Here is a 21290-nt window from a genome sequence, read left to right on the forward strand (position 1 = left end):
CATAACCAGCCAATGGAAAACAGGACCGCACTAATACCCAATGAAAACTTGCAGATTATAAAATTTAATTCAGGCTGCAATTTTAACTCTGGACCCCTTCATTCAAAGTCTAGCACTGTATAATGAGAGCCACCTGACCACTCCCATATGGTTTTGAGGAACTCACCAACAGTTTTCCACATGGTTTTGAGGAACTCACCTGCAGGAAGCAGGCAGCCACAGCAACAGAAATCAAAATGAGAGATAAAAACACTGTTGCAATATCTGAGATTATCAATAAGAATCCAATAAAATATTCTTTATTTACAGAAGGAACACACACAATAGCAGCAATGCAGATATTTTATTAAGCACCAAATGCTAAGAAGCTATCAAATGAGTCTGCCTTTGATCGGTTCACTTCATCTAGACATGTGATAATTAAGTTTTCAGCAGTGTACATATACTTGAAAAATCAGCCTAAATATTCTGATGGAATCAATAGAGGCCACAGTACTGGCTGAATACCACCTGCACAATGCACAGTCTGAACTCAATTAAAAAAAAAATTACTGTTGTAAGGATAGTTAGTTTTCAGTCTCTTATGCCAAAATTTGGATTTCCACTAAGTGGGACTTCCATACAAATATAGTAAACATGAAAAAAAGTCATGTAACCGTAGATTTAATCTGTAATAGGTACTTAAATTCATGTGATTAGGCTGAAAACTAACTGCACAAAGTACTGTACTCCAGTAACAAGTTTTGACATGCCAGTTTAATGTTAGTGATCTATAAAATCAGTATTTGATCGGTCTGATAATTTTATTAAATTTTATACTTACAATTTAGTTAGTTTTATAACTGACAAACAAATGTCATGTTTACAAACAAATCTATGACCTTATAAAATGTTTAATACAAATTATAATTAGTTTTTCAAACCATGGAATGTTGAGTTTATAAGACATTCATGCCTACATAGATAGAAAACTGCTATTCAGTAGAACAACTTCTTTTAAAATCCTATTAGAAATCCATGCTTAGTAGAATTGCACCTTATTCTTTAAAATTAGTCAGAGAAAATACAATTCAGATTTGTATTACATGAATGTAAACATGGAATACTCAGGTAATTAATTAGTATTTTCGACTAAAGATCACATTGGTCCAAGCGTAATCTTTCCCTATTGGAAATGTGCGAGAGAGACAAATGTTCCAGAATTTGAACTTGGAACAATCTGCGAATGGAGTTTAATACCACATGACAATCACTTCAATTCGTCATAATTCAGGGTGAAGATATTTTTTCCTAATAATTCATTTTTAGATAATGTTACATATTCTCATTCAGTTTTCAGAAACTAATTAGCAATGAACTTGTCTCTAGCTAATAGAGAAATTTCAATTTCTCTAAGTGGACAATTTTACAGAGCTAATCCACAATTCCTGGCAGCATAGTTTCACATGAAACTTAACATCTCTACTGTAATTTGATGCAGGATAGAATAAATTATGAAAACTTATGGAACATGATGTATCTATAATTTTGATATTAACCATAATTCATTCATGACTGTCTTTCATGAACTATCCATCTAGCTCCCTCATGAGATATTAATCAGATCCCAGGCATCTTTACAATGTGTCAACTATATTGAACATTAATGAATTATTAAAACACTAAATGAGACAAGATGTTTCTTTTAAACTTCATTCAAGCCTGCAAATTTAGATTGCTTGTACTACTTTTGATCCCACTTAGGGTAGCAAAGCCCTGCAAAACTATGCACAGAAGCACTGGAAGCATACCAGGCTGTTTACCAATCACAACATTGATGGATGACTCTTTCCTCTCAAGGCAAATATCTGATAAAGCAAATAGCCGCTGAGCAACGTAGAAGTTGTCCTCTTCTTTCAAGGGGAGCAGGTCCGGATGATCAACATGAAGCATTCCATCATCAGAGATGTTATTAATCTGTAAAGAGGAGACAGGTTTTCAACAAGTGACTTGTGTTTTATGTATCCTGTGTGCCCCTACACCGAGCAACAAGCTAAAAATCCAACTGGTAAACTGATTCTCTGCATAATCTCAAGTTTTCATAATGCAAGAATTATAACCCATTAGACTTCCTGGACAAGGCGCTTCTTACAGTAGCACATCATAGAATGGTTATAGCACAGGAAGCCACCATACGGCCCATCGAGCCCGTGCCAGCTCTTTGTAAGAGCAATCCAGTTAGTCCCATTCCCCCGCTCTTTCCCTGTAGCCCTAAAAAAAATTTCCCTTCGAGTATTTATCCAATTCCTTTTGGAAAGTCACGATTGAATCTGCTTCCGCCACCCTTTCAGGCAGCATATTCCAGATCATAACTACTCGCTGCGTAAAAACATTTTTCCTCATGTCGCCTTTGGTTCTTTTGCCAATCACCTTAAATCTGTGTCCTCTGGTTCTCAACCCTTCTGCCAATGGGAACAGTTTCTCTTTATTTACTTTATCTAAATCCTTCATGATTTTGAACACTTCTATCAAATCCCCTCTTAACCTTCTCTGCACTAAGGAGAACAACCCAAGCTTCTCCAGTCTATCCACGTTACTAAAGTCCCTCATCCCTGGAACCATTCTAGTAAATCTTTTCTGCACCCTTTCTAAGGCCTTCACATCCTTCCTAAAGTGCGGTGCCCAGAATTGGACACAATACTCCAGCTGTGGCCGAAACAGTGTTTTATAAAGGTTCAACATAACTGCCATTCTTTTGCACTCTATGCCTCTATTTATAAAGCCCAGGATTCTGTGTGCTTTTTTAACTGCTTTCTCAACCTGTCCTGCCACCTTCAAAGATTTATGCACATATATCCCCAGATCTCTGTTTCTGCATCCACTTTAGAATTGTACCATTGAGTTTATATTGCCTCTCCTCATTCTTCTTGCCAAAATGTATCACTTCGCACTTCTCCGCATTAAATTTCATCTGCCATGTGTCCGCCCATTCCACCAAACTGTCCATGTCCTCTTGAGGTCTATTATTATCGTCCTCAGTGTTTACTATACTTCCAAGTTTTGTGTCATCTGTAAATTTTGAATTTGTGCCCTGTACGCCCAAGTCCAAGTCATTAATATATGTAAAAAGAAAAGCAGTGGTCAATTAATGAAAAGAAATCCCAAAAATCGAGGCAAGATGCACTTTTATTCAGTATTTCAAAGCACTGTGGCGTCAAAGGAGATCCCAGCCCAGCAACTGCCTTTTCAAGGCCATTCTAATTGGTTCAGTCAGACGACTAAATTGTTCACTTGTGTCCTGGGCTATGCAATTACACAAGTAGATATAGGGCAGTATGAGTCAACTTCCATAAAAGGAAGATGTTCGCACTGTTTAAAGAAGCGACTGACACTACTGAACCAAGGAGGTATCGATGGCATTTGTAAGTGAGGTACTGAAAGGCTTATGATGCTCAAGAGAACATTGTCCTGTGTCCACTACTAGGAGGGGAAAAAAATGAGGTACACAGCGAGTCATTATTTGTCATGGAAACTTACCACATAACACAATGTAGGAAGGATTTGAATTTCACAGCAAATACCCAAGACTGCAAGACTTTCTTCAGACATACCTAAACAAATAAAAAAGGTACTTTACGTATAAAGTAATCCAATTACTGTTTAAGCTGCAGCTTTAAAAAAAAATTACAAAGCTTGGTAAATTTGACAAAATTAAAGGTTACTTTAAGAAAATGCTGTTTCTGTTAATAAAACCTTTGCCTTAGTGATCAATCCATACAAAAATAATTTGGCATAAGTTTCAAAACAATCCTATTTAAGTGCAATGAAAGGTGTATCAAGAATAACTGAACACTTAATTATTCAGAAGTACATAACTAAAGGCCTACTTGTACCGATGGTGAACAAAAATTAAATTGTGACAATTTACTGGATTTGAGAGTTACTATTTACAACATCATAGCCCTGAATTTCTGCAGGGTTCTTCCACTGTAACTTCAGCAGAACCCCAGGGGTAAATGGCCGTTTACGTTGTTTCTCTAGGGGTTCGGCCAATCTCTGGCAGGAGAACAAAAATGCCAGGCGAATATGCTGTGCAAAACATTTACAGTGATAATGTTTTTTGTTTATTGGTTAATATTTCAAAAACATTCCCAGGCATGAAACTTCCTACTTTCTTACCATCTAAGGCGCTAAACAGGTAGAATGCAGCTGTAAATAGTTCTGGTGTTGTAACATCTTTGTTTTTTGAGGAGCGGTCCTCATCTGGGCAGCTGTAGCCTAAAATCTGCAGCAGATCCTTGACTTTTTGTGCCTGTGTTGACTCCAGCTCTTGTAGTCCCATTAGATTTGGCTGCTCTGCTGAAGAAAGCTCATCCAACTACAGAGTACCAAACAAATAAAACCGTCACTTAAATACAGGCACTTTCTGATTTTACAGCATGCTGTAACAACCATGTAAAAAAATTTCTCCTAACCTCCCTTTTGATTGATGACTCTTCATGGACTTCAAGCAGAGGTAAGAGTTTTTTCCTATTCATGCTATCAAAACCCTTTTAAACCTTATTAAATCACCTTTTGGTCTTCTCTGCTCCAGTGAAAATAATTCTTGTATTTCATGTCTCTTTTCATAACCATAGTTTCTCATCCCTGGTAAATCTATGCTGTACACTATGGCTTTAATGTATTTTCTATTTATAATGGAGTGCCCAAAACTGCACAGTATTCTAACTGTGCTCTAACCATTGCTCCTTAAAATTTATCACCTCTTTGTTCTCGTATTCAATGCCCTTAATTATAAAACCCAAAATGCTAGTTGCCATTTAAAAAAAAATGGCTTCATCATGCACACTTTCAGAGAATTATGTATTTGAACCCAGAGGCGTCTCTGTTCATCCACACCCTTCAGTGTATATTTCAGTTCCTTGTTTTTCCTCCCAAAGTGCATGAACTCACTTCTCCACATTAAATTGCATCTGCCACCTACACTAACCTGTTGAAGTCTTTTTCAGTCTCCTCACTGTTTGCCAAACCCCCTAGTTTTGTGTTTTCAGCAAATTTTGATATTGTGCTCCTTGTGCCCTAGTCCATATGAATCAAGAACAGAAGTGAACCCAGCACTGACTCTTCTCCAACCCAAGCAACACCCACTAACCCAAACCATTCTTTCCCTTCCAACAGCCAGCTTTCTACTCATGCTGCTACATTTCCTCTTACACGTCAGTACCGAGTTTGGACAGAAAGATTTCACAGTGTAAGAAAAAGAACAAATTGCTTTAGCCACAAATAATTTACTTACAACATTTTCAAGAAGGGAAATCACGTCCTCATGATACAAGAATTCACAATAAAATTTAAACAGTTGCTGACATTTTTCCTCTGAAAGTTCAATGAATGGCTGCAACTGTTGCTTAGCTTCTTCAATAGCTGTAAAGTATTAAAGATATGAATGCTGATTTCACCACTGTGTCAATGTTGAATCAGTTTGCATAGAATATATACTCAATTCATAATTGCTTATATCTGACCACAACGCACTTAAAATCGTCGCATTTAAATGAAACGTTAGCATATTTCGCAAGCTTATTGCTAATTGAACAAATGCATTATACAAGGACCCATGTGGTATTCTTTGTACATTTAATATGTAGACCACAACATAGGAATTAAAAAGACATCCCAAAGAACAGGCATAAGCCTCCCGTTTTTTTTTAATATAATTGGGATGCTCAAAATTGATCACAGGAATCCTAAACAGAACCAAATGGGCTTTTGAATCAAATTGTCTGAAAGTGTAGCATAAAATGCCAGAATACAAACTTCTGTTAACAGTAAAATAAATTTGATGTCTAGAAACTGGATATGATCCTTAATACAACATATACCAGGAGATTCTGAAAAATATATAGGCTATCCAGCTTCTTTAAAATTACTAATGCTTGGTGCCTGTGTAGGCACAGATAAATTACAATTTAAGGATATCACACTGGTTCACTCCCTCCAAGCCCTCATTATTTTATAACGATCTGTTACTAAGGCAACTATTAAACCAGGAGTTAAATGTATGAACCTCAACTGCACATACAGCTTTATATCAATAAACCTTGCCAAGAAACTTTAATATAAATTCTGGTTCAAGTATTAACAGGCTAAAAAAAAAGCCAATTTAAAAATCTTTATTCCACAGCCCATCAATTGCACTAGTTTGTTGAATGAATTAAATTCAAAGAACAATAAGCAAAAGCTAGAGACTAGATTCTCACCTTAATAGCATGCTTATTGACCTATTTGAGAGACTCTTGGGTCAAGCTACCACCAGGTAAAACCCTTTCTCTCCCTCCCCCCGGCACAAATGCTGGAGCTGATCAATTATTGCCACAGAGGCAGAATCCCCAAGTTATCCTCTGACCATCTATTTTTAAAATGCTAGCAGAGATGAGGCCAGGTAGGTATCGGCCTCATTTCCACAACACAGTTCAGTCCTCTGCAAAGTTTTAATTGCATTTGCATTTACAAGTCAGAAATCCACAACAATGAACTTTTTCATGTTACCATCTGGATGCCAGATTGCTTTTCAGTCAGACTTTGTTCTCTTAGGACCCATGCTGGCCACAATTTTGCCAGACTTCAGCTGAACCTTTTTTCATTAGTGTCAGTTTTAATAGAATGGTAAGTAGGCAAGTTTTCTATAGTCTGTAACCTGTTGCTGACCTCCCAGAAAAAAAAAATCCAGGATCAAATTATTATTGTTTCTATGAGCAAGTTGGATTTCATATTTACATTTTGTGTGCTGAAGACAAGAGCCTGGACACAATTTATGGTTGAATCGGAAATACTATAAGATAGGAATGGCTTGAAAGTGCTTTGTTACACTGCAACTCAAGTCAAAATTATGCTACACATATTCAAGGTTCTAAGGGGTATAGACAGATCAACATCAATATGTGTAACATAGTTACAGATTCTACAAGAGGGGATATCCTCAAAATTAGAAGAGGGAGGGTGAAAAGGCAGTATAGATCTAACTACTTTACCCAGAGGGTAATGGATGTATGGAATGAACTGCCAATGGAGGCAGTGGGGGCTGAATGTAACTGCAATTTTAAGGAAGAGTTGGATAAGTACCTGGAGAAAAATTTTATACAGGGGTACAACAGGTATTGTGCAATGTATTTTAGACATCGGGGCCAACCAGATAGACTGCAATGGTCTTTTGCAGTCTTGTATGTTCAAAAGAAAAGGTAGGCACCAATCTTCTGGGGTCAACTGCATCCATATTAATATCTTGTATATCATCTGCAATACTTTTTATGTCAATATTTACAATAGAAGCTGCCTCTGCAAACATTTTATAAATGGGAATCAGCATGGAAACATTGATAATGGCAAATTCTATGTAAATAGTTGCCAGTTACATTGTAGTTGCAGGCCTGTGTTGTGGCCTGAGTCACCCTACTTCCCAGTGCCCATTTTGTGTTTTTTTTTTAACATTAGTATTTACTGCATGCAGTTTCACCTACAATTCATTAAGAAAAATTAAAATTACTTAATCTTTGCCACAGGCCTTATGTATTGGCCTGGCCTGTAAGTGTTTGCTGATGGTAACCTGTCGCCAATTTTTTTTTATTATTACGGTCTCATCCTCATTGATTAAAAATTAAACTACCAGCTTTGCACAAGTAGCAAAGGGGCCAGAACAAAAAGGAGTGGGGAACAGGTCGACAGCAATGGCCACGCACAGGCTGAGCTGATAAACATTAAGTCTGCAGCAAATATCAGCCAGAAAAAAATGGGATTGTATGCCCTTCTGCCTCAAAACAGCCAAAAGGTGATGGCAATAGGAAAAGAATGAACAGACAAAAATAAGGGATGTTGGGGAAAAGGTGAGCAATAGGGAAGGCTCAGGGAGTCAAGATACCAGTAAGTGCAGATCGACAGAGAGGGACAGTGAAGTAGAAACAAACAATCTGACAAATCTAAGGAAGCTATAAGCAATGAAGGAACATAAGAAATAGGAGGAATAGCCCATACGGCCTCTAAAGCCTGCTCCGTCATTCAATAGGATCATGGTGGATCTCGGACCTCAACTCCACTTTCCCGCCCGATCCCTTGATTCCGAGAGTCCAAAAATCAATCGATCTCAGTCTTGAATATACACAATGACTGAGCATCCACCGCCATCTGGGATAGAGAATTTCAAATACTCACGCCCCTCTGAGCAAAGAAATTCCTCATCTCAGTCCTAAATGTCCGACACCTTATCCTGAGACTATGTTCTTCCCCTCTCCAGCCAGGGGAAACAACCTCTCAGCACCTACCCTGTCAAGCCCACTCAGAATCTTATGTTTCAATGAGTTCATCTCTCATTCTTCTAAACTCCAGAGAATATAGGCCCATTTTACTCAATCTATCCTCACAGGACAACCCTTTCATCCCAGGAATTAATCTAGTGAACCTTTTATGCACCCCCTCTAAAGGGAGGTATATCCTTCCATAGGCAAGGAAACCAAAATTGCACACAGTACTCTTAAGTATGATCTCACCAAAGCCCAATACAATTGCAGCAAGACTTCCTTACTCTTGTACTCCAACCCCCTCGCAATAAAGGCAGAATTTAACTCTGGGCAAAGGAGATGGTAGAATGTGATGTGATATGAAGACACATCAACAATTGGTGCAGCTGAAAAATTGGGCTCGATATTGCCAGGGCTGCGGGTTCGCGGCGGGGGGGGGGGGGCTATTGGGCGCGTGGGTAACGCGCCCGGTGAAATCAGTCTGCCCCGCGCGCGATCGCAGCCTAATTGGATCCACTTACCTGGTCTTCCGGGTTCCCCGCTGCTGATCTGCCCGTCGGGCGGACTGCGCATGCGCAGTAAGGTCTGTCAGCTGGAGGATCTCTATTTAAAGGGGCAGTCCTCCACCGACACATGTTGCAACAAATAGCAAAAATTACAGCATGGAGCAGCCCAGGGGGAAGGCTGCTCCCAGTTTAATGATGCCTCACTCCAGGTATCATTAGATGGGGTGAGGAGGAGGGGGAGGACAGAGATCATCCCTCTGGCGGGCGGGAGGAAGCGGCCTGCCTCTGCCACAAGGAAAGCCTGGCTCGAGGTGGCAGAGGAGGTCACCTGCACCACCGACATATCGCCCACCTGCATACAGTGCAGGAGGCGCTGCAATGACCTAAGTAGGTCAGCCAAAGTGAGTACACGTACTCAGTCCCCTACACTCCGTCTGCCACATCACCGCCCCCACCCCACATCTCCTTCTGCACTGCCAACACTACTCCGTCACATCACCCCTCACACCCACTCAAACCTCATCCTCATCTTACCTGCACTTACTCACCTCACCAGTACTCATCCCGCCACTACCACTCAACCCAATCCTCATACAATCTCATGGCTCTATCTCATACTCACCCTCTCATGCATCTCTTTCACAGTCAGCCGCACTCAACCTGCCACTACCTGTGCTGCAGCCACAGGGCATGCATCACATATGTGCAGTAGGCAGCGTAAGGCAAACGTGTCGTGAGCATGAAGGGGATGCACAAGGGTATTTGAGGGTTTGTCATGGTTTTTACTTCTATTGATTTCTGATCAACTCACATCACATATTATATTGGCACCAATACTGCCACGTCTTTGCGAATCTTGTCTAGTTTGTGCAATAATGCCCTTTCCTGAGGATCACTATGAAGACCTACAACTGATGCCACCCATTGTGTCACTGCAGAGTGGGTGTAGGTGTATTTGCAGGGCTCTTTTGTGCAGACGACTGAGAGACATCGGCGATGTCCCTGGTGGCACCCTGGAAGGATGCGGAGGAGAAGTTGTTGAGGGCAGTGGTGACTTTGACAGCGACAGGTAAGAAGATGGTGCTCAGGCCAGCCGGGAGCAGCTTGGCATGAAGGAGGCTGCAGATGTCCACGACTACATATCAAGTGACTCTGAGCCTCCGTGTGCACTGCCGCGCAGAGAGATCCAGGAAGCTGAGCCTCAGTCTGTGGACCCTGTGGCGAGGGTAGTGCCCTCTGCAACGCATCTCTATCTGCGGTTGCCCTCCCTCCTGCTGTGCAGGTGGATGTGTTACAGCACTGTGTTGTGGAACTCCATGGGCTCGATTTTGGGATCGTGTTTCCGGCGGGTTCCCAGCGGGGTGGCCCCGAAAATCCCGATATCCGGTCACGTGACCGGATCGCGACGAAATCCCGGCCACTTCCGGGTACCGCGCTGACGTGCGGGGCTGCATGCGCAAGCCCCGCTGGTGGGAATCCTGCAGGCAATTAAAGCCAGCGGGGTTCCACTTGAGAGTACTTACCTTGCTCGTTGTGGTCAGTTAATGAGCTGAAGCAGCTGTCAAAAGAGGAAGTGTGGGATTTTCGGTTCAAGGCAGTGAGTTTCCCACACTGGGGGAAACAGTCCCTCCTCAACCAGGCGTGTTGCAGCCAGCAGCCTGTGGCAGGTGCCAAGGTGCGCTCCACGGGGGACAGCCCTCACCAACGCAGGAGGCCACCGCGTCACATAGGGCAACCCCTGCCCTCCACCACCCCCCGCCAAGCCAGAGGACAGACCGACACGAAACCGCAGCCCCAGTCCGAGGAACCACCCACCTACCCTGCACAACCCCTCAGACCAACACCTGCCAGATGGGTGGTGTGTGGACACCCTCAGAGGACGAAGAGCATGACCAGCCCCAGCAGCCTCGCAGTCCACGCCGTCCGCCGCAGAGACGTGGATCCCCCCAACACGGTGTTGTTGCACGCCCACCTGCACAGCAGGAGGGAGGGCTACCGCAGAGAGAGACGCATCGCAGAGGGCACTACCCTCGCCACAGGGTCCACAGACCGAGGCGCAGCACCCCGGACCTCTCCGAGCAGCAGTGCACAGGGAGGCGCAGATTCGCTCGACATGTAGTCGTGGAGATCTGCAGCCTCTTTCATGCCGAGCTGCTCCTGGCTGGCCCCAGCACCAACTGCTTACCTGTCGCTGTCAAAGTCACCACTGCCCTCCACACCTTCTCCTCCGCATCCTTCCAGGGTGCAGCCGGCTACACCGCCGATGTCTCTCAGTCGTCTGCGCGGACGAGCCCTGCAAATACACCTGCACCTACTCTGCAGTAACACGATGGGTGGCATCAGTGGTGGGTCCTCATAGTGATACCCAGGAGCGGCCATTATTGGACACAACGGACAGGATTCGCGAAGACATGGCAGTGGTGGTGTCAATATAATGTGTGCTGTTTGTTGCTCTGAAATTCAATATAGGTAACACCCATGACAAACCCTCAGACACCCTTGTGCACCCCCTTCATGCTGACGGCACGTTTGCCTTACGCTGCCTACTGCACATATGTGATGCATGCCCTGTGGCTGCAGCACAGGTGGTGGCAGGTTGAGTGAGGCTGGCCGTGAGGGAGATGCACGGGAGGGTGAGTATGGGATGGAGCAATGAGATTGTATGAGGATTGGGTTGCGTGTTAGTGGCAGGATGAGTACTGGCGAGGTGAGTAGGTGGAGGTAAGATGAGGATGGGGTTTGAGTGGGTATGAAGGGTGATGTGACAGAATAGTGTTGGCGGTGCCAAAGGAGATGTGGGGTGGGGGCAGTGTTGTGGCAGACGGAGTGTAGGGGAAAGACTTCATGTTCTCACTGCGGCTGACTTACTGCGGTCATTGCAGCGCCTCCTGCACTGTATGCAGGTGGGCCATATGTTGGTGGCGCAGGTGACCCCCTCTGCCACCTCGAGCCAGGCCTTCTTGGTGGCAGAGGCAGGCCGCTTCCTCCCGCCCGCCCGGGGGGAAGATCTGTGTCCTCCCCCTCCTCCTCACCCCATCTGATGATACCTGGGGTGAGGCATCATTAAACTGGGAGCAGCCTTCCCCCTGGGCTGCTCCATGCTGCAATTTGTTCCATTGGTTGCAGCATCTGTCAGTGGAGGACTGCCCCTTTAACTAGAGAGCCTCCAGCTGACAGATCGTAATGCGCATGCACAGCCCGACCGACGCGCAGGCCAGCGCCGTGGACCCCGGAGGAGCAGGTAATTGATTCCTATTAGTGGGTTGCCTGCTATGATCGCGCGGGCAACCCACTAATTTCGCCAAGCGTGTTGACCACGCTCCCGGAGGACCACCCGCTGGGAACCCGCAGGCCTGCTAAATTCGAGCCCCATGTGTCAGAGGTGGACGGCGTGGATGGCGAGGCTGGTGATGCTGTTCGCCCTCCGAGGAGGTCATGACTGCAGCTACGGCGGCCCCCATCCGGAAGATGTACATCTGAGGGGGTCCGCAAGGTAGGTACATGTCTCTGGACCCAGGGGTAAATGTGCAGGTTGGTGAATTTGATTGTCAGGAGGAGGGTGGTGGAGCCCAAACTTTGTCCCAAGTGACAGAGTGGCCTCCTGCAGTGAGTGAGGGTCTCCCCGCCCCCCCCCCAACCTGTCAAATGGACCTTTGCAGCTGCCACAGGCTGATAGCTGCAACACGTCCATTTCAACTGGGAGTGTTTCCCCCAGTATGGGAAACAGTCCCAGTTGTTTCTAAAATCCCACCCCTCCTGACATATTCCCTTAATCAGGTCTGTTAATGACCTGAAATGACAAGATAAATATTGTCAAGTGGCACCCCACCGGCTTTAATTGCCTGCGGGAGTCCCACATGCGGGGGCTGCGCGCGCACGTCAGCGCGTCTGTGGGGAACCTGGAAGTGGGCGGGTTGGAGCCGGGCTCCCGACTCGCTCCGGGATTCCCCGATTTTCGGAGCTCCCCCCCGCCAGGAATGCACCCGATAGCGGGTGCTAAAATGGAGCCCATTGTGTCAGAAGGATGGGAGGAAATGGAAAATGTACAAAAAGCAGAATACCTAAAAGCATAAATTGGAAAGGGGGGGGATCAGAAACTGGAAGCACTGAAAGACAGGACAAACAAGAAAGAATGCAGTGTATAGACCAAGGCAAACAAGGGGCAAATATTGAGAGGAAACAATTGGAGGTGAAACTCAAGAAAAGTGAGCAGGGACAACAACATGATGCAACAGTTAGACAACTGGTGAAAGTGCAATAGCCCACATTCTTCCCCCAGCCATGAGAGCACAGGAACAGATAAAGGGCACAATGGACAAACAAAAATAAAAAGACACACCAAAGCAAAATGTCAGTCAGATAACTACAAAATGTAAAAAAGGCAACTACAAAAGAAAACAGCAATACCATGAAGACAACACAGGCAAGTAAGGCACAGACATAGTTGCAACTTACCATGAACAATTCTACAGGAGATCCGCTAATACCTTTAAAATAGGGCAAGCAGAATTTGACAAATGTTGCCACAGACAGAAAGCTTAGCAGTACAACACCTAATAATTTCAAATATTTGTCTGACTGTCAAACAATGTTATGGTGGTGTTTGTTTACCTGGTTTTAAAATGCTTAGTGAAGTTTCACCGGGGTCATCTGTCTTAACCACACAGTGCTGGCTTTTATTTGCTCCATCAACACAGGATAAAGGGGAGCATACTATGCTGGCATAATTTTTTTCCTTTCTGCCTAGCAGGACTTTATCAAAACCTCCACATTTTTCTGAAAGCAGGCATAGCTCTGGCATAAAAACAAAACTAAAAAATTAGTTATCAACAGTTACATCAACATCAAAGCTATCTAGGCTACAACAGCACTATTAATGAGCTAAAATTGCAATAGCCTATAAATTAACAGCACTGGAAGTAATTAAAAACAGACTTACCATAAATCATGTTTCCAAGATAATGACTGCAATCAACAACTAACACATCATATATTTATGAGGTTCACTCATTTATTCCAGTGAATAGCTGTATGTTCAAACTCAATTGAAAACAGACTTGAATGCAACTGGGTGTCAACTCATCCCCAATACTATCTCTACATCCCTACTTATCCTTTAACCTGTTGATTTAGCTAGAATTAATTTTGATTGCATCCTCACTAACATGTGTTTATAAACTTTCTACTTTTAAAAAAAACTGTAAAACCCCCATCTATTATGCTCCAATTAACTTTTTAAAATTAATTTTACATGCCCTCAGAGGCTACTCTTTGAAAGCACTCGCAAACATGCAAAAGGGTGAGAAAACAGGACAATGGTTTAATATTAGGTGACAGACCTGTAATGGGCTCAAAATTACAGAATTTTGCAGCACAAGAACAGCCATTTGCCAATGAAGTCTGTGCTGGCAATTTTCCTCCCTACGAGCCACCTAGGTTTAATACCACTTCTCTGCTTGCTCCTCATTCAATATTTCTCTATCAAGAAATTATCTAATTCCCTTTTAAACGAGTTTATGGAATCTGCTTCAACAATGGTTTGTGGCAGAAAATTCCACATTCTAACCATTCTATGTGTAATTTCTTTTGTGACTAATTTGCATTCTCTCATTACCAGTTCACTTGACCAATGCAAACACTACCACTAATTACCCTATTTACTTTCTAATGTCAGAAACTGAAAGCACAATCAGCTGTTTGAAAATTAAACTACCAGCTTATACCAGACCTATTATACTAAACCAAAAGAAAATACTGCAGATGCTGGAAATCTGAAATAAACACAGAAAACGCTGGAATAGTATAACGTATTCGCTGCTCAAGATGCAGTCTCCTCTACATTGGGAAGACCAAATGCAGATTGCTTTGTTGAACACCTGCATTCAGTTCACAGAGCATGATCCTGATCTTCCGGTCACTTGCCATTTTAATTCTCCATCCCACTACCATTCTGACCTCTCTGTCCTCTGTCTCCTACACTGTTCCAATGAAGCTCAAGGAACAGCACCTCATCTTTCAATTAGGCATTTTACAACCTTCTGGACTCAACATTGATTTCAATAACTTCAGATCATAACCACTGCTCCGTTTTTTTTTCCAGACAGCAGGTGCTGGCAATGGTTCTGTTGTTGCTATTTACAGCTTTCCAGACCCATCTTTTGTTTCTTTACTTGTCCCATTACCACCCCCTTTGCCTTGCACCATCATCCCTTTTGTCATTTAATCACTCCTGTCTTCCACCCTATCACAAACCTTCCCTTTCGTTCTTTTGTCCCGTCCCCACCCCCACCTATCTCTTTCCCTGGCTCTGTATTTGCTTAAAAACTGTTGAATCTTTACTTCTTCCAGTCCGGATGAAAGGTCATCAACCTGAAACGTTAATTCTGTTTCTTTCTCCACAGATGCTGCCTGACCTGCTGAATATTGAGCATTTTCTGTTTCTATTATTATACTATTTGGCTTAAGTGTTAAGACCAATGCATACCAAATTGTCCATTCTGGTTTATAAAAAGCTCTGTGACACTGTATGCAATAACAGTGCAAGGTGGGATCTCCAACACAATATCAGTGTCCTTGGATATAGTCCCATCATCATTTGCTGAAACCTACAAAACAAAACCAGTTTAGAAAAGTGTTCCAAGTATCACATGTCAGACGGTGAGGTTGTTTGACAGAATGTTTAGGATTGCACTGCAAGATTGCTGTTCACAAATGATAATTTGAAATCCACTATCTTTTCCATTTTGGAATCTTGGCAATGTGTGTGTGCCTGACTTCCTTCTTTGGGTTTCAGATTCACTATTGGAATGATAGCGTCATATTGCATCTTTTGCTATAACCCCTTTCCTTCAACCAACAGACCCACACTGAGTCTTCCTCATGCTTAAATGGGACCAGTTTCAGTGCTTGGTATATGCTGAGTTAGAAGAATTTGGCTGGGGGCAGCAATGAGGCACTCCAATTTCCCTTATTGTCCTGGGCAAATCAGGTTGGGAAAGAGAAAAGAGCCAGGCTTCATGTTTACTATTTAGTCAATCTTGCTGAAAAGGTCATATATGGGGATGACAGTTCAAGTGTGGTGGCTGATACAAGAATGATTATGAACTGTCTATGCATGAAGAACAGCTGCATGATGAAGTACCAGAAGGCAGTGAGTGTTTGTGGAACCACAGCTAGTACGACAACTTTCAGGAGAGAAGGGGAGAAAGTTGGAAGTGATATACTCCAATAGCTGGGCAGATATACACAAACATTTCCCTCCCAGCTGTTCTGTGGCTTTCACTGATTGGTCTCTTAAAGGCAGTATGTGCAACATTGTTTCCAGCTGATCTACAAAATTACTGTACAATTATTCTTGTAAAAAGGGGTAGTACTAATATAATTGGTTTTTTTTAAATTACACCTGCCTTAACTAACACAAGTGGTGTCCAAGTAGTGCACACATTTCTCTTTAAAAATAAAACCACAACCCAACAGATCTGTCCATTCCCATCAGCTTTTTTTTAATGCTACTCCTCATTGAGGAAGTGACTTCCCTATTTTTAATGTGTTTTATGAGGCCATTTCCTCTCCAAGGACCATATTTAATTTTTGTACACTGATGCAAGAAAGCATAGGAAATGCTTCCACATTGTTGAGTACCCAGCTTTTAGGCCATGGCACACAAAAGGGATCAACATATCTGCACCATCACAAGAATAAATGGAAAGGTCCTCTAGCAGTAGTACTATTTTACACCGGTTACATCTTGTTGGTCCAGTCCATTACATCATTTACCACTAGTTTTAATGAATTTGTAAATGCATTTCCAAACAGGCTCCGCATAGATTTGTTAAAATTAACAGAGAAAAATATTGGACAAGCTCCCAAGATCCATGCTATATATATTTAAAATGTTATGGCAACTACAATGAGAAACAAACTTGTATTTCAGTCAATATACGCACCTTCAGTATTTTTGTTTTGAGCCCTAGTGCGCCACCACACTTTTCTTCAATCTGTAAATGTTCGGAAATAGAGCACTTTTGGGATGTGATAACCTTTTCATTTATTACACACAAAATGTAATTCCTTCTTTCACAAGTTTGCTGGACAAAAGAGTGGTCCAAACGTATAGTCCTAGAAAAGTAAGCAAGTAGATGAGATGACTGTTTGATCCTTTCATCACCACAAACCTTTATATAGGTTTGACCAAACATCATCAGGATGCCATTAATCTAGTGTGTGTTCTTGAGGGTGGTTACTTATTGCTGTGGACTGGCGTGATGCTCATCTAAGTAAACAATTAATGTATAACTATTTGTCTGACATTCATGCTTGCATTTATGGCTAACTACTGAAAGTCTTTGTCCTATATTACATTACACCCGGTGTAGTTTGCCAGGGGACAGACTAGCAAAACAACAGTAAGAAAGAACTGGTGTTTATATAGCACCTTTCACGGCCTCAGGATGTCCCAAAGCACTTAACAGCCAATGAAGTACTTTTGAAGTGTAGTCACTGCTGTAATATAGGAAACATGGCAGCCAATTTGCAAGGTCCTACGAACAGCAATGATATAAATGACCTGATCATCTGGTATTAGGTGTTGGTTGAGGGATAAATATTGGCTAGGACACTGGGAGGGCTCCTCTGCTCTTATTCGAATAGCGCTGTGGGATCTTTCACATCCACCTGTGACGGCAGACGGGACCTCGATTTAATGTCACATCCGAAAGATGGCATCTCCAAAAGTGCAGCACTGAAGTACCATCCTAGGTTATATGCTCAAATCTCTAGAATGGGGCTTAAACCTTCTGAATTAAGAGGTGAGAATGCTACCACTAAGCCAAGGCTACTACACAAGCCAAAAGTTCATGGAACTCTAGGATGAACAGTCTTCAGAATCAAGCAAAACTAAAGAATCTGCAGATATACCCTGCTTTTATTCATTTAATAATTTATTTGCAGAAGGGAAGCAGGTACATTTTAAAGATGTTACTAAACAAAAACACAATAGAATAACACTTTATATCTTTAGGACCATGGCTATGTTACATTTCTGGATTTTTTGATCATTTTCAACTGAAAGGGTTAGGAAAAAGACTTTTAATGCTGGGTTTTAAAAATTGTGAGTATTGCTAAGTTTAAAAAAGTAGGCACCCAGGCGAAAGGTAGTGCATATGCTAATCAGAAGTTGCTTCTCCCAGAGGCTAAACAATAAGTGATTCATTGGCATGTCTGGGTATTTGGAAAGGCACCTCTCATCATGTTGGAAAATCCTTTGATCGCTGTTGGTCTGAGAGGAGGACAGGCATTTTTGACAGATTGAGAGGCTTCATAAACACAACACAGACACAAAAATACAGTTGGGCTTTTGGAAACAAGAGGTTGCACAGGCAGGCATGCAGTCAAAGGCTGTGAAAAGTTTTGAAAAACAGGGGACTGCAAGGAGAGCGGTTCTGCCCTGAGCTGTGGGATAGGGTGCAGGAGGATTATTTCATTTAAATTAAGTAAGTCTATCCACTGATATGGGGATAACATTGTGTGCTCTTTATTTTGTACCATTACAGAAATTAAAGTTGTACCACTTGAACTAAGCAACTCTGATCACAATTACTGCTCAGTACATTTTACGATTCAAACCAAGCTTCACATCATGTAGTGATAACTTGGTCCACCTTTGGAGAGATTGAAGAGATAAACATGCAAAAGAATATGCAATCCAGATCACAAGGGGGTGTTATGGTTACATCCCTGGATTATGCTATTGTACAAGTAGATATGGGGCGGGGGGGGGGGGGAAAGAGAGTCAAATCCCGCAAGGCACCCAAACCACTTAAGGGAGTGACTGCCACCACTGAACCTGGAAAGGTAACCGGGGCAGACCCACTTTCACTGGTGAGCAACTGCGATTAAACCACATGTGAGTCTAATATTACACAATGATGAAACTCAAATAATTCCTGACCCTGAATTGAATTTACAGAGTCCTGTCCTGTTCACACTTCAAATCAGAGGACCTAGCATTTATAGTTAGCCCATTAAACTCACTAATCTAGTCTCCCAAGGACAAAAATAAATAAAGCTGCACCGCCTTTTAACTAATGCATGGAAGTATATTGCTAGTTTATTTTTAAAACATTAATAAATGTACAAATGTTATGATTTATGACAGCAGGTAAACAGCCATTTAAAGGGAGACTACAGAACACTTTGGGGAGGAATGTTTTCTTTACAGTTGCATTCTAATTTATTATACTCCTAAACTTATCAGACATTACAAGAAAATGGGGAGAAGCTCATGTATTATTGAACATTCAGGTCAGTGGTATCAACTAGATTGTCTCATGATAACAAATTTAAATTAGGAAACACACACTCCTTCCTTTCAAAATTAGGTTATGCTTCAACTGTTTTTTGTAGCATTTTTCTCTTCAAGATAAAATTAAAGTTGCTTATGCCTGTTAACAACTATTAAATGGCCTGTGTTTGACCCTGTACCTATTCCATGTTCACACGAATAAGCTAGGAGCTATTTTCTTGATATCATTTACCTTTTCTCAGCTATTTTCAAAAGCTGATGCAAATCAAATTCTTGTTTCTTCAGGTTTCCAAAGGAAGATTCTAGTGCTTCCGAGTCCTGCCCTTCCAAGCTGAAGCTAAAATTGGCAATCTGAGTTTCCGTACTTGCACCCACCCTGTCTCCAAATTTGCTTTCATACTTGAGAAAGACGGATTCAGTGACAGCTGCAAAACAAGAACCTTTTCAGCTCAACTATTGAAAGGACAAGTGAGCATTATAACAGTTATCAACATGTGACTGGTTCTCAGCATGCTTTAAGTCAACAGTACTTAAGCCAATTGTTCTATTGAGGTCTGGTTAAAATTTAGAGAGATCGAAGTCTGTAGTCATATTATATGTTTATGAAATTATGGCCAGATAAATACACAAAATTCTCAATGCAGTCTATCTATTTTTAGTAGGAATACAGGATCAGATGAGAGGATCGGTCATCAAGGTTGGGGTAAATGGAAGAAGGCTGAAAATTCTTTGCAAATACCACTTTGTAATTGGGCACTAGGTGGTGAGCAAGAGCAATTCAAGAGGACACACCAAATCCTCTTGTTTTCAGAGACTGATCACAGCAAATATTCAAAGAATTTCAATTTTAAAAAGAAATTGATTCCATTTAGATAAAAATACGATTCATTGGGATTTCCCAGTATGTGCCATTTTCTAAATAAAGTGTTCAACAAGAAACGAACACAAATTGGGTTCAAATTAAGCCCTTCGATCTATTTGATTTCATCTTTTCAGAATACCAACCTTACCATCATACTGTTATAGTGTAAGGGTATGGCTAAATTCTTTATATTAACTTTAGCTTTAAAGTGAGTTCCTGTTAGCAATGTTCAGTTATTAAAAGGGATTCCAGTCAGACAGTATTTTAGATGATAAGCAGAAGCCACAGACTATCTTTGCTCGCTCAACCTCGAGTCCCCTTCAGCCCTGAGATCCCTCAGCAGTGAGATATCTATGGACTTCAAGTCGAGAAGCTATGGCTTCAAATGGCAACTCCTCCGAGGACAGCTGTGTAAAGTCCCTGAAGAGGACCTTTGTTCTCTGTAACTGTCTCCAGTTAAATGACTTGATTGACAGGTCAGTCAAGATGAAGGCTTGGGGAGTTATTCTTGTTAAAACTGAAATTCATTAAGTGAATAACAGGATGAGGTAATCCTTTGATATTATATGAATCTGCACTAGAATGAAAGAAAGGTATAAAAAGAGGGGTGTTAGAATAGATACTTCAGAATTCAACAAGGCTTGGCCAGCCAATCCCCTCGAGCTCTAAACCTGTGATGTGATGAATTCTCTGGTACCACAAGTGTCTCAAGGATATGTGCGCTCATTAGTAATAGTTATCATTGTATATGTAGTTATTGGTAATAATAGTTATCATTGTATGCTTAACTCCTATGAAAGCCAATAAATGCTGTTGAAACCTATTATCTTGTGGAATAACTTATAAATTTAGAAGCAAGAATATCGATTCCTTAACAATAGCATCTAGTCGTTTTGTAAATCCTGGGCTCGATCTCCCATCCTAGCAACCCATTCTAATTATTGATCACCATTTCTGTAATGAAATACTTCTTGATGTTAGTCCTAAAACTTGTCCTAAATAACCTTGATCTGGTATCCTCTTGTTTTGTCACCCTGGCATATCTGAAAGTATTGCTCTGGGTTCACTTTCTCTTTTTTGTTAAGTATCTTTTAAACCTCTAAGCCCACCCTCACCTCCCTCCAATGATTTTTTTTTTGAGGCTGCACAGCCCAAACTGTTTATCATAACTCATCTCAGTAACACAAGTTACATCATTGAGTTACACTGAAACTACAGTACAGAAACAGGCCATTCGGCCCAACTGGTTTATGTCAGCGTTTATGCTCCATATGAGCCTCCTCCCACCCTACTTCATCTAACCCCACTAGGCTACACTGCTATTCTTTTCTCCTTCATGTGCTTATCTA

The 21290-nt window shown here is 42.0% G+C and overlaps 1 protein-coding gene across 2 annotated transcripts in view; it reads right to left on the reverse strand.

Annotated features, from left to right (window-relative positions):
• Positions 1-303: 303 nt before the first annotated feature.
• The window catches only part of gsdmeb (gasdermin Eb), a 29854-nt gene continuing 8867 nt past the window's right edge, over positions 304-21290 (reverse strand). For both annotated transcript variants that reach the window (XM_067997954.1, XM_067997963.1), the window contains 8 exons: positions 19312-19504; positions 16723-16894; positions 15261-15381; positions 13388-13570; positions 5276-5403; positions 4159-4357; positions 3517-3590; positions 304-1956 (listed from right to left, as the gene is read on the reverse strand). In XM_067997954.1, coding sequence (XP_067854055.1) covers positions 1696-1956; positions 3517-3590; positions 4159-4357; positions 5276-5403; positions 13388-13570; positions 15261-15381; positions 16723-16894; positions 19312-19504 — 1331 coding nt within the window. In that variant the 3' untranslated portion in view covers positions 304-1695. The remainder of the gene's footprint in view (positions 1957-3516; positions 3591-4158; positions 4358-5275; positions 5404-13387; positions 13571-15260; positions 15382-16722; positions 16895-19311; positions 19505-21290) is intronic.

This window comes from Heptranchias perlo, chromosome 2, assembly GCF_035084215.1.
Source record: "Heptranchias perlo isolate sHepPer1 chromosome 2, sHepPer1.hap1, whole genome shotgun sequence".
In the NCBI taxonomy this organism is placed as follows: domain Eukaryota; kingdom Metazoa; phylum Chordata; class Chondrichthyes; order Hexanchiformes; family Hexanchidae; genus Heptranchias; species Heptranchias perlo.